Genomic DNA, 14,228 nt, shown 5'->3' with positions numbered 1-14,228 from the left:
TTCACATAATGCTCAACAGCATGATCTGATTTGCTGTTTTCACGTAAACTAGGTTCTTCTGTAGCGGATGGAGAGAGATTCATTCAGAGTGGAGCTTCACTTCTCTGGCTGCAGCTATGTCACTTTACTTATCTGGTTTTTATTGTAAACGTGGTTTGCTTGAGGATTTTGGGGAGCAGTACCTTTGAGGCTGCTTTTAAGCGTAGGGGGAACTAAGTCGTAGTCACTGGCTGCAGACCTCCAGCTCTGCTGGTGAGGGAGGAGAGGAGGAGCGGGTGTTTCAGCAGCATGCACAGACTGTGTCCTCCTCCATCTGAGGAAGCTGCTGTTGTGGCTGCCAGAGGAAGCTTTTGGGCTTGTAGAAGACAGCTGTGGCACACACATGGCTCCCATCAGTGGTGGCAGCAACAGGAATAGGAGCCATATTCGCAGCGCTTTCCTTCCCCAAGGAGTGCAGGAGAGCAAGTAGGAGCGGCTCTTTGGGGAGGCAGAATTGTTTCCAGGGCTTGTGGAAGGGAATAGAGGTAGAGAGTTGCACAGAGGCAGGGGAAGCTGTCTGTCTCCCTCCCTCCCCATGCATGAGAGGTGCAGAAGCTCTGCACTCCCTCCTCCCCAATCTATCAGTCCTTTGCTAATTGTCTTCCCCCACCTAAAACTTTTTGGTCCTTTCCTGCCCTCCTCCTCTTTTTTTCCCCCACAGCCTATTGAAATCTTCCCTGCTTCCCCCTGAAACTTGCTTTGCCATTGCTGAATTGCATTTTGCCACCCCACGAATGAGAACAAAATAAACTACTTTATCTCAATCATTTGGGCAGCAAAATGCAATTTGCTTGTGTTGCTGCAGATCTTTGAGCCAACTCTGGTCTGGACACTTTTATCACTTTGCAATCTAATCTGCTGAATATCTCGGATCCTCTTGCATTGGAAGAAAATGGTTTCATAAGAAAAAATTTTTTAGAACGCCAGCTGTGTACTTATGCATGCACAAACCCACTGTGATATACATGTCCTCATATATCTCTATATGTATGTATGTGCATGTATAATAAATAAAAAATACATATAACACTTTGGAAGTCCACACCTAACTTGCTAATGTCAGCTACAGTTGATAGACAGCTAAGTCAGGCTCTTTTTATAGTCCATTTCTAAAATGAAACCATAAATTTTAAAGCCAGGCTTCATCATTGCAGAGAAAAAAGCTTTTCCAGTCTATTGATGAAATATAACATTTGATAGGATTTATGAGGCCCAGATTCAGAAGGATCATTTGCAGAGCACTTAAAGCTGCTTTTTCCTGCCCTTTGCCTTCCCTCCTCCCAAATACACATACCAAAAAAAGCCATTAGTAATGAAAAATTATTAAGGAAGATTTTTCTTGATTCTATACAAATGTCAATTTGAGAGAGACAAAGAGGAAGAAAACAGTTGCAGGAGTTCTTACAGTAAAGGGGTCTAAGTAGAGCCAGGTTGATTATATGAGAGGAATACTGACTTTTACTAATAAATACACAGTGTGATTATTTGCTGTAATACAGTCATTTGTAATGTGTGTGTGTATATGTATTTTTAATAGTACCGGATGGAATTTTATTTTTTTATCACATTGAGATATTCACAAACCAGCCGCATAAAGTTAAAAATAAAAACGATACCCAGCTTCTTGGTATCTTGATAAAGTTTCCTTCTGGCTTGTATTACCAGAGTGATAATTTCAGAGGAAAAACATCTTCTGTAACTTGTGATCACAGTATCTGTCAAATGGTAGGAAATGAAGAAAACTGCCAGACAGTGTCAGATTTATTAACAGCTCTAAGAAAACCAAAATTAATGCATTTTCTCATCTTTGATGGGTTGAAATGTCCATGTGCTGTACTTATCTTAATGGACAAGTGGAGGAAGTAGCACTCATCAATTAAGTCTCTCATTAAGCTGACTCCAGCTTAATCTGGAGCACATGCAGGAGTACTATGTGCTTACCAGGCTGTACCACAAAGGTGTTGCGGTTGCTGTTAAGGAGTACTCATCCCGCAGATGCCAGGAGCAAACCAGCTTTATGCTGCCTTCAGGAACGCATAGCCAGCCGCTGGAGCAGGGAGCACGCAGTCCTATAGGGCAGGGAGGGGGACAGCCATATGAACGCGGACTGCGCCAGTTGTGAGGGGAGTTGCTGGCCTGACTTCCATTGGAAAACTGTATTTCCACCTGTTAATAACCAGCCTTCAACCATTTGGGTTGAAAATATCCAGGTAAGAGGTGTGCTGAAGCTGAATTTTTATGGAACATGGTGACAGCGGTTTTGGTGGGGCCTGGATGGAGAAGACAACGGGTTGTTTTGTCTGTGTAAAAAGTAAAAATAAGAAGCATATGATTCTTTCAATAAGAAGCTGTAGCCTTTCCATACGCTGGAACGGGGCCTTTATATTTAGGAAGGGAACACAGCCTAGTCTTATACCAGACTGTGCCTTTTGCCACCCCTTGAACGGTGACAATTTGACTGAGTTAGAAGATTTAGAGTACTTCCCACACACATGATAGAAACTTGGCTGCTGACTTCACCAAAAGTGCTCATCCTGAGCTGCCAGAGCCTAGACATGCTTTTCCAGTAGTAGGTTCTCCTGGCTGCAGGGACCAGAGAGGTTCCTGGTGCAGGAATGAAGGATGAGGTGAACAGGGCGTGATGAGTGTCCCCTTGCCCTTACCCCCCATCTTCCAGGGAGGGAGAGGGTGAGCTGATTTGAATGCAAAAGCCTAAGAAATGCCATGGCCAGGCGGGACAAGAATAGGAACGGAGAAGAGGCAGGATGCTGGAGCAACCAGAGGATTGGGAGGCTAAAGGAGGGGTGCTGGGTCAGGGCAGAGTTGTGGGCAATAAGTAGGTGCTTCAGAGTAGAGAGAAGTTTACTGGTACTGCAAGTTTAATGCTCTGCTAGCGTGTAAGACATGAGCACACTCATTTGAACCAGTGAAGAAAGGAAGAAGTGCTCTTGGGTGCCCCAAGCCACCTATGGCCTCATCATTCCTGGCAGGCTGCTTTGTGAAGTGCTTCTGGGAGATGGGTTTCAAGGAGTGCTGGAAGGAGAAATGCTGACCTAGGCGCATCAGGGGAGGTGTTTCTGTACTAGAGCAGCCTGTGGGACAGCGGTGTGCTTGTATGGGAAGCCAATAAGTGAGTGGAGGAAATTGGCATCCTTGGCTGAAAGGTATAAAGGGAAAGACTTCCAAACATCAGGATGAGAACAGGGAATGAGGGGAGCAAGACAAAAACAGATGTGGAAGGATTTGTAAGGTGTGTCTCTAAGCATGGTAGTTGAAACCATATGAGAGTCATTCTGTAGAGATAGAGATGGGCCTGAACCAGAACATCTGCTTTAGCATTTCTGGGACTTCCCAAATGCAGAGAGATAGGCTTGCTCTTCTTTTTCCAGGTTAGATACACCAGGAAATGATTGTGTGTAGTTTGAAGATTCCATTACTTCTTTTTTTCCATTTTAATTTATTGTTTTTCAAAACTTTTTTTTTTCCCCCCTGAAAAGGACTAGTGCTTACCTTCAACCTTAAACACCTGAAAATCAGCCCTGACTTCTCCAAGTGGAAAAGTCGAGTAATTTCAGAAGCGCAGTGGAGCTGCAGCTGTAAGAAGAAGGATCTAGCAAAGCTGTGCATGTCTGGAAGTCCAGGAGCTTCCATTGCCTACATAATAAAAAGTAGTAAAGTTACACTGCTAACTTTAGGCCCCTGAGTTCAGAAATATTTCTCCGAAATGCAGTTCGGCTTATAAAGTGTTTAATTCTGTTGATGTGGAGCTTGTGATGAGAGCTAGTTGAAGGAATGTGCGCTCCCCAGTCTTTGCGAATGTGAACAAAACAACTGTGCTAGGAGGAGCCCAGCTGCGCGGGGGAGAGGTGCCTGAGGAGCGAGGCTGCTGGAAGGGTAGGCAGGGTGGCCATGAAGGCGGCAGAACTTTGCAAAATCCATCAACCACTTCAGCATCTGGCAGGGTTTCTGTTGAGCAATAACCAACCACAAGCTAAATTTGCCATATATAATTCCTGAGAGAAGCTAGTGGTAACTGATGTTTTGACTTTTGAGCGTGTTCCTGTGAAACTGCTCAGATCTCAGCTGTAGTTTGGAAATACTGCCCTGTCAGAGAACTAAAATGAATTTACCTTCAGGGTTGTCCCCATGGTAAGATTGTCATAAAATTTTTAGCCCCTTGCACTACTGCAGTGTAGAAAATGTAATTAAGCCTGTTTCTCTTGCACATCTGTTAAATGCTTCGTGTGTCATTTTAGTATATATTCAGAAGTGAACTTTGGATCATTATATTGCAGTTAGGATGTTCCAAAGAGTACGTATGGATTATACTCCCCTCTGTGAGAAGCCCCATGTATTGTAAGAGTCATTCGAGCATGCTCAACGGTGCTTTCATTCTGCTGTGCATTGCACTCGCAGCTAGTAAAATACGTTAGAAATAATTTCATTTGTTGTCTTTGCTTTTCTTTAGCTTGTAGTTGGAACGTTAAATGCTTTCCTTATAAGGCTTACATGCTTCACCTTGCATGTGCCAGTGGCTTAACAAGAACATCTGCTGTCTTTCTGTAGCGAATCTGATGATTTTTCTATGCACGTATATTTAGTTGTACATATAAATAGAATTCAGGCACTGTTAGATGCGTATGAAAGTGTACGTCAGATTGAAATGGTAACATATGAGGTTTTCTGCAGTTCCATTTATGAAGTATCAAGTTAAAAACGAAGCTGTGAAGTAGCCAGAAAACTTTTTATTTCTGCAGCCAAAGGCATATGCTTGTACAGCCTAACTTAATTAGGTCTCTGATATATTCTTAGAATGGTCAGTATTTCATGTTGTGTCATTGTCTGCGAGTTGCTTTTTCATTATAGTTGGGCTTCTACGCAGCATAATGTAGGAGAGCATTGCTCCAGATGTCTGGCTCCTTTTACCGATTTTGTTGCTGTCTACAGCAAAATTTGAGTTTAGCTCTACAGTGCAAATTCCCTTTGAATCTTTGGATGCCCTTAAACAGCGTAGTACTGGAATATGTGTAAATGTCTACAAAGTACGGTGATTGGAGTGGCTGGTTTAAGAGGAGCTATAAAACGGTTCCAGCTGGAGTGCATTCTTGAGGTAAGCTCAAAATACACTCCAAATTGTCAGCACACTACTCAGGAAAAACACAAGAAACAAATCATCTTTAGTGTGCTTTGCTTCCTTTAATGCACATAAGGATAGTGTAAATGGAAGCCGGTCAATTTTCAACGGTTTGTGTAAAATTGTCCCTAGGTTTTGCTTCTGTACTTCAGCCTTTGTGAATAAATGCATCACACTAGGTTGTAAGTATACCTGTGTGTATTGCTGTGGACATAACGCTGTATGTATTTCAATAAGTATTGTGTATCTGTCCATTAATATTTATATGGAACTGAGAGCTTTGGTTCTTGCAATTTTTAATAAACATTGATGGTGTTACTAGTTTATACAGAGCATTCAATATGCTCCATCAAAATGGCAGCTCTAATTAGGTTCCTTGAATTAGCTAATGGATTTTGAGAAAGATAGCTTACAAAGCTCTTACAGCTGTCCAAGATATTCCTGCCATGGCAGAAAGACAAAAGGCCGCTGGAAGCTACAGACTTTAAAGCTTTAGAAATGCAGCTGATAGTTTAAAAAGATAAATTACATTTGTATTTTTTTCCCGTAAAAGTCCTAATGCTGGACTAATGTTATCCTCGTAGTGACCATTCATTAAAAACACCCAAAAAAGCCAACTTTATAGCGAGGATGCATTTTGGCTATGAGAGCTATGCTTTTCCCTGATGCTTTGCACATGGTATAAATTAATTTTTTTTAATGTAAACTATATCTGTAACAGAATTACAGACACAGAGACTTTTATTTTTGAGTTGAGGTTGAGATTTCTACCTCATTTCTGCCTAAGTCACGTATTACAAAAACAAACCACATAGAGGATTAGTTGCTGCCGCTCTGCCAGTGGCATAGATTTGCATGTGTGTAACGAAGAGCAGGATATAGTCCCTAGTGTGAAACTTGGAGAGGTAATTTCTGGGAGAAAACGGATAGTTACTCCGGGCTTTGTAGTTTTCAACAAAATATGTTTTAGAACATGGGCAGCAGCATCTACTGTGAGTGAATTCTTAGATCCTCGATTCTTCCCTCACAAGGGAGTGCAGAAATTAAGACTGCACTGAATTGTCACCTTCTCTCCCTCCTGCCTTTGCTTTGTGTGCTAAAGGGAATTCCTGAGGGACTCTTGAATGGCTAATTCATTGGAAGTCTGTAAAGTACTTATTATCTCAGCTTTAGCGATACGTTTAATAAACTGTAGTGCAAAAAGCAATAGTCTGCAAGTGAAAAAAACTAGCTGCCTGTTGCAGGCAGGTGTGATAGCCATTAAGAAATAGAGCTACATTTCCGCACAAGAGTTTAGCATTCAGCATTTGCTTTGTTGAATTGTTAAAGCTGCTGTAAATGGAGTTTGGAGGGCTGAAAATCTGCTCTGTGTTGATGTGACCTATCTATTGTAAATATGCCAGCTGCTTTACATCAGTAAAGTAAAATACCCCCTCCCAAGCCGTGTTGTAATACAAAGTGCCAAAAAAGGCAATTTAAGTACTTTGCCGTGTAAATCCAGAAGAAATTACCTTGGAGAGAAGGCCCTCAATTATGCCTCACACGTGACTTCTGCATGATGAATAAAAGGCATAATTGATATCATCTTTAGTGAAGAAACCAGAAACTGTTGCATTGTCTAGAGGCTACTGAAAATACCAGGAAAATCTGTTTTTCATTACTTTCATTGTGTATTGTTTATAGAGAGTTTGGTTGTTGTCAGCAGCCGAGTCCCTAATCTCCCAGCTTTCCTAGCCCTTCGGAGACACGTGCACATCTCGGATCAACAAGACAGCAGTAAACTGGTCACATGCCAGAAACAGACATTGCCATTAACCATCCTGAACTGTAAGGCATCTTTTTTTTATTATCAGTTAAAATCTGGTGATTGGCTTCCTTGATGAGGCACAATACATTGAGCAGAAAAAAAGAAAAAAATGTCTTTTCTTTGAGGTAAAGATGACAAGCTGGCTACAAACAAGAAAATGCCCACTTTTTTTCTTTCCTTCCTACTTGATTGCAAATAACCTGTTTCTGTTAGAGTGGCACATACTATATCTGCTGTTACGGTGAAGTTAAACCTCAGTGTGCCAATTTCGTTTCTGCAAAGCAACAAATTAGGCTATACTGCCCATTATTTCTGGCCAGCTGTAGTCAACTCTAAGTTATAACAGAGAGTAATGGAGATGAGAAGTGGCCTGGATTGAAAAGATGATGCTCATCTGAATGTCTAGGCCATCTGCCATGACAAACAGGAAAAGGTGTTGTATGTCATGTGAAAGGAGGGAAACATAAAAGGATGCTTTATGTCAAGCCACTGAGAGATATTTTATAAACAGTTTGGAAGAACTGAAAGTGATACAAATCTGTTGGTCTCAATCTTCAAATCGTTCTTTTGAGGCTTCTGTAAACATATTATGAACTATTTGGGGAAAGAAAAGGTTAATGACACTGCTGATTCATATCATGCAAGGTTCTCTTCCCTTTTTTCTTCCTAATGAGTCTGTAGGAACCTAAGAATATCATCTTCTTTCTTTCTACTAAGCTCCTAATGTCAAGAGGTCAGTAGTGATGTTACAGGGTCAATAGGACTCAATTTACATTGAGACAAATGGTAGTCATGCGCTGCCCTAGGAGTCTGTGACCTTTTGGACAGAAGTGGTTGCACTGCTTTTATGTTAGCCTAAAGAATTGAAAGGTGACAGCATATGTTCCACTGAAGCACAGTTACGACTTTTTTAAATATTGTAAAGCAGATTAAGACTCAGGGACTTTAGTATATAAGTTCAAATAAACTTAAATAAGTGTAAATAGCTTCTTCAGTATGTTTTCCTGCAGTTTGTTTATGATTCTTGACTTTATATGTATTTATGTACATATGGATAGAGGGAATCATATCCATCTAATGCTTCTCATGTCAGCCCATCTATACAGACCCTCTCAAGAGAGTCCTGTCTAAACGGAACTGGGCTGAAAGTCTTCTTCCCAGTCACTTTGCACAGGTTTCCAAAACAAGTGTCCTACTGGGGCCCCTCTCCATTGATAAAGACGGTATACATAGGGTATTCCTGCCCAGAGCAAGAAAGCAAGTGTTACGGAGACCAGTAAAACCATTTGCATGGTTTTAGCTAGAAAGACATCGTTCTTAAGTTGGGTCCTCAGCGTGGGGTGTATATAGCCAAAACCCAGGCTGACTCTGGCTGAACATCAAAGATGATTCCTGAGCCTGCAAGGCAATATCAGTGGTGTCAGCAAGGTATTTCTGACAAGTCTTTCATTGCAATATCATTCATTTACTCAAGTGCATATGAAAACAACAAATGTTCATTTCTTCCTAAACTCTCTTTCTCTTGGTGGTTGACAAAGATGAAAGCTGAAATGCTGTAGAATTAGGTTCTTATCATTGATTTTCTTTTTATCGCTTCCCACCATTCTTTTTATTCCCTCTTATGATTGAGGTTGCAGGAGTATCTTCATAAGCAGTGTAATACTTCAGGGTAGAAAGACAAGGGCTGGAACTGAAAGAGTAATGTATCAAATATTTATTTGTTATAACTTCAAAATGAAAGTTTTATCCTAAGTGAAAGATACTCTTACATGCTCTGTTGGACTCCCTTATACTGTATATCTTTGCAGACCACTATGTTCCTTTCAGGATATAAAATGAGTTTTGTTTTATAGCAGATTATGAATGGAAGATTGTCCATTCTCTTGAGTCTGTGAATCACGTTTTGTCCTGGATTTGTTTGTTAATGGAAAATGCGCTAAAAGAATAATTTTTCTGTTTCTTTTTCTTTTCTTTTTTTTAAGTTGGAAGCACCGGTTGTTTGTTTGGAGGCTGACAGTCAGCTGGGTGAAATCAGCGTTTGAAAGAAGTGGCTGGCAAAAAAGACCTGTGCAATATTAATGTGTTTAGGAAAACCACTGGAAACAAAATGTTTATTGCCTCTTTAAATGTATGTTTATATACAGCTTTAAGTGGTTCATCTTACTCCGTACGTGCAACACTTGTTTTTAATTTTGTATCTAGAGAGCTGCAGTAAGAAGTCACTAATTTAAAAAATGACATTTTTAACCTGAATGATTGAAATCCAGATTAGCGACTCAGAGGAAGAACAGAGGGGAGATTTTATTGTGCAAAACCTGAGCCATATGTATTAAATACTGGAGATGATGTTTTGATTCTTTGAAAAAAAATAACTTGTCTGTCATATTGGCTATATAATGTTATTGCTATGGTGCTTGTTCATCTATCTCTGCAGAGATGATGGGATGAAATTTCACAGTCATATTTTACATAATGTTAGAGATAGCTTGAAGCTAAGTCTGTGCCAAATTATGGTTTCCTTTTTGTTTTGGGATGCTTATTCCAACTCTATCAGCTGAGTGGCTGTTTTGTAGCAGGTCCCTTTACAGTCGCAGTGGGCAAGGTGGAACCTGTGTAGTGCCTCTGACAGATTCAGGCACAGGGCAGAAGATGGTGGTTTCTGGCAGTTGTTTATCTAGTTGGTAGTACAGCCCCAGCACCCCAGCAGCGTGGGTTAGAACGATTGCACAGACTTGTTTTTTTTTTTTCTCCCAAGCCAGAAGAAGGCTTTGGTTTGTAAGGATTGTATCTAGCAAAACTACAGAATGGCTGACAGGAATGTGCTTTTTCCTTTTTTCAATGTTCATATAAGATTATTTATTATTTTTTTTTTCTATTTCCCAAAAAAATCCTTGCAGTGTGTGCAGCTTATTCGAAGAACTGTTGAACTTCTCTTAAGATTGTTTGTGGTGTGGGATTTTGGACAGGTTTTGTTCCTGTTGTTTGAAATCAGCATCTGAGTCTTCGCTAAACTCTTTGTAAAGTTTCTCAGAGATTTTTCCCCCACCTAAACATGATCTAAAAACTTCCCCAGAAAGCTTCAGGTTCTATCCCAGTATCAGCTGCTTCTGAATCAGTCTCCTTACATGTAGCACAATTTTGGGAAATCGTTCTGATATCAATCACAAAATGCAGAGTGGACGGTTCTCTTACAGTCTTGTCGTGACAACGGAGAAGTCCATGGGTAGATTAAATGTTAGAGCCTGGAACACGTGGTGGTGGAGGGGAATGGCAAATGTGTGGTTGTGTGGTTCTCTGAAGAACGTATAGCACAGGGAGCCATGTCAGGGAAGTGAGTTGTGCACAAAATTGTAGATATCATGAGGACTGTAATATTTATATCTCCTCAAGGAGGGAGCACTACATTAAATGTAAAGCTACTGTAACAGAAATCTGTCTGCTGTACTTACTAGGCTTGCTGAAAAGCTTGAGTAAGTCTCCTTAATATAAATTGACTTTGATTGGAGTATTGTTTTTATATTTCTTCTGTAAGTTCAGGTTCCTTTTCAGTATAAATAGTCATGCATCCGAAACATTTGAACTGGTATTCATCTGCTGTTTGCCTGTCTGAGAACTGCTATCTGATCAAGCCAATATTTTTTAATTATGTATTTGTAGGCAGATGGGAGAATAGTTTACAGTCAGTGTATGATCTTCTCTGCAAATCTTGGAAAATTGTGTTGTTTTTTTTTAATATTGCCTTATCAGTTTCCTTTTTTTATTACTGATGACTTCATTCTGTTTGAATTCAATGCTTCAGTTTCTTTGGGGTAAACTAATAGATTATGTATGCGATATTTGCACAGTGCTGATTGAATTCATCTGGTGAGTTTGAATGTGGTTCATATATTCACATAATTGTCAGGAGCCAACTTGAAATTCAGAACTGTTTCATGAGCATTGCACAGGGCGTCATATTCATCTCCCATTACTCAGGAGTGGGTAAAACTTTCATGGTAAGCTAGAATGCAGCTCTTTGAAAAGCCAATGTCTTTTATATTTGTGCCTATAAACAGTGATGGAGGGGGAAAAAAAGCTGTGGAGCTTTAACTGTTTCCTGAAAAAATGAAGCTGATGTACTGACCGACCCTGTTCCAAACTGTTCCCCCCACCTTTCTAACAAATTCTGAACCTGCTGGCCATTTTCGACCAGACTCAATGGGTGATTCGATGTTCAAAAGATACTGGATCACTAAGCTTCATGAAAATAAGCAGCCTGCTAGAAAGGCCCAAACGTATGCCCTTGCTGGGGAGAAATGCTGCGGTGTGAACTCAGTCCCATTATCGGACACCAGAGAACCCACAGGAGAGAAGCACAGGAAATCAGACTTCATGGAGCTGCTTGTTTCCACAGAGACTATGCTTGTGTTTTCACGCTAATCCAGATGGATAACTTCCCATGTGCTGCTATCTTTCATTCAAACGTTCCTACTCATTCTCATGGTTAGGGTTTGTACTTTAATATGGTGTAGCAGAGGTTTGCCAAAGAAAAAGCTGTCAGGCCCGGTCTTTTAATATGCATAATCAGCTCGATCTCTGCAGCACCTACTTCCACTTGCTGGCTAGATGGGTTTAAGCAGAAGGAAGCTCACCTACAGGAGATCTGCAGTAAATGGAGCACAGGCTGCTGTTACTGCCTCTTACAATATATCAACCTCAGATTTCATTTAAAAAAGGGGGAAAAAAAACCCTGTATGGTATTTTCAGATTACCTCTCCAGCCAAAATGCCTGGAGGTAGAAAGGGGTATGTGGCAGTAGGCCACTGGTGGCAGGTGCTAATACAGTTTGCAGAGAACTGCAGGGAGCCAGATCAGCTGGAATCAAACTAGACCCGTTGCCTGTATTTCAGTGTTTCCCTCTCTTAGCTAGTGCTGCTTTGGGTAATGATGTTGGCAAAGCAACAGGGACAATACCTTGGGCTTATCTGTATGTTAGCAGCCCTAATTAAATGCTTTATCTATACTCACAAGTAAAGTCAGGGAATTTCACAGGTATTGTATTGCTCATGAGCTGTGGACCAAGCTTCACTGTTCTAAGTGATAGCCTCCATTAGCTAGTCCTCAATTCCAGTGTTTTGCAAACTGGAAATGGTTCTCCACTCTTTGACAAGAATTCATGCAAGGAACAGAGGCATTTATCTGTGGAAGGAATCAAGGGGAAAAGGGAATGTACTGGTTTTTTCTCAATAGTCCACAGAGTTTGTGCAAGTTTTCTGCACTGTCTTGGCAGATCATGAGAAAAATTTCGTATGCTCTGGAAGAGTTTGGTAAGTCAGCCAGAGAAGCTTGAAACCTCTGGGACTTCGTAGAGTAGAGGGGCTGGATAACTTAGGATCCAGGGAAGGCAAGTAATTTAAGTGTTTGATTTTTCATGGAAACATACTGATGCGGAAAGTAAACATTTCCAATCCTGGCTGCATATTCAGTTGCATTTGCACCCCACGTGGAATTTCCCTTCACTGGTAATTAATTTCCAACCAATCTAGATTGCTATTAGATACTAGAAGCTACTTATTATTGAACTGATAGGTTTATGTCCAATCTTTTGTACGTGCTTTCCAAATTCGGATTGCTATGCAAATCCTATAAAAGGCTTCCCTAGATTCTGGCATACTCATAGTGCAGTGCAGTGTGACAAGATGCTCCACGGAGTCTGTGCTCATGTGAATAAATCTGTAACTCTATAGCCCATTGTTGGTGAGGCAGAGTTAAGGTTGCAGATTAAGAGAATATATGATGATGTGCTGCAATAACAATGGTCTGAGTTTAGGAGCGGCCACAAATAAATTCTATGACAATTCCCTGTGAATGCCAGTAAATGCTACTGAGCCATACAGTCAGTATTCACCCCAGTGCTGACTAGAGCAGGGCTGGAAATAGCTGCGAGAAACTTTTACTTTATTCCTTTTCAATGTGGCTATGTTTTTTTGAATTCTTAGGCATTTTCAGGATTTTTTTTTTTTTAATCCTTCCAGGTATAGACTGAGCTTCCACAGTTGTACAAGTCCAGCTATAAGGTTTCGGAAGGCTCACCAAGTTCAAAATTCGCAGAGACAGGCATGTGCTTAACTTCACAAACTGAGCAACTCCCCTAGCTTTACCACGGCAGTTTGCAGTGTATGCAGTTTAGTCTTTGTGGATTACTAAGTGGATTACTGTTTAATTACCACTTTAAAAAAAATGGTGACAAGATTTAATAGTGTGCTTTTCCACCTCTCTTGCCTCCCCTGTATTGTCATGGCTGATGTTTTAGTTCTTTGTGAAATTGGGAGCGAGGTGGTTGTTCATGAGATAAAACTTATTTCTGTGCTTCTCTGTGAATATAGTCTATTCTTTACCTTGAATAAATGTAATTTTAGGGAAATTCCACATTTAGCGTGGGAGCAAAAGGAAACATTTTTCTGGCAGCTTACCATCATCATCATCATTATTATTATTAAAATATGATAGCCATTTATAGCTGCTCATAGGAATGTTAAAAGTTTCCTTGTGCTCCCCCATCTGTCTGCATCCATCTGTTGCCTCTTGTCTTGTACTGGAATTGTTAAGTTCTTTGGACAGGGACAGCTTTTTTAAAAATGGGGATCAAGTTCACAATGAGCAGCTTTATTAATACAAGAAAGCAACAATAAGCATGATATGGGCCAGTGGGCACTATGCAAGTCAGGAGAATCAAACGTTCATAATCCATTTGTCTCAGGTGTGGCAATTCTGTGTGTGTGCTCATGTGGGTACCTGGTAACTGTTAGGTATGTGTGTACATATGAGTTTTATTTAGCAATTTTATTTTTCTCAGTGGCTGCGCAGGTGGTGGGAATGCTGATCGTATCCAGAAGTTACGGAAGGAGTATCATCAGGCCAGGCGAGAAGGCTTACCTTTCTATGAGGATGACGAAGGCAGAACACAGCCATCTGATTATGACCAGCGTTGGGTAGGTCCACAATATGATGCAAAGTGCTTTTGCAATGTTCAGGGTTAGAAGAAGGTGCTGATTTGTTTGGGTTTTCCAGAAACCCTGTGTCAGCTTAACATGAATTTGGGGGGTTTGTAGGAATGGAGAAATCGTTAATGCCAGCCCACCAAAGAAAACATTAATAACATGAAAACTTGGCTAAAAATAACTTGTCTGTTCACTGTATTTGATTTAGGCCCAGGTTTCCTCTCTTTAGGCCCAAGATACACAGTCATTGCCAAACTTTGTCACATGT

General features: G+C 40.7%; 1 protein-coding gene across 1 annotated transcript in view; it reads left to right on the top strand.

Moving 5' to 3' along the window:
- Positions 1-14,228, top strand: part of PARD3B (par-3 family cell polarity regulator beta) — a gene marked incomplete at its 5' end in the record, with an annotated part of 291,514 nt that overhangs the window by 230,094 nt on the left and 47,192 nt on the right. Inside the window, one exon of the mRNA XM_009582067.1 lies at positions 13,816-13,951. Coding sequence (XP_009580362.1) covers positions 13,816-13,951 — 136 coding nt within the window. The remainder of the gene's footprint in view (positions 1-13,815; positions 13,952-14,228) is intronic.

Source organism: Fulmarus glacialis, unplaced genomic scaffold, assembly GCF_000690835.1.
Source record: "Fulmarus glacialis isolate BGI_N327 unplaced genomic scaffold, ASM69083v1 scaffold8677, whole genome shotgun sequence".
NCBI lineage: Eukaryota > Metazoa > Chordata > Aves > Procellariiformes > Procellariidae > Fulmarus > Fulmarus glacialis.
This window is presented reverse-complemented; position numbering and strand designations above follow the sequence as displayed.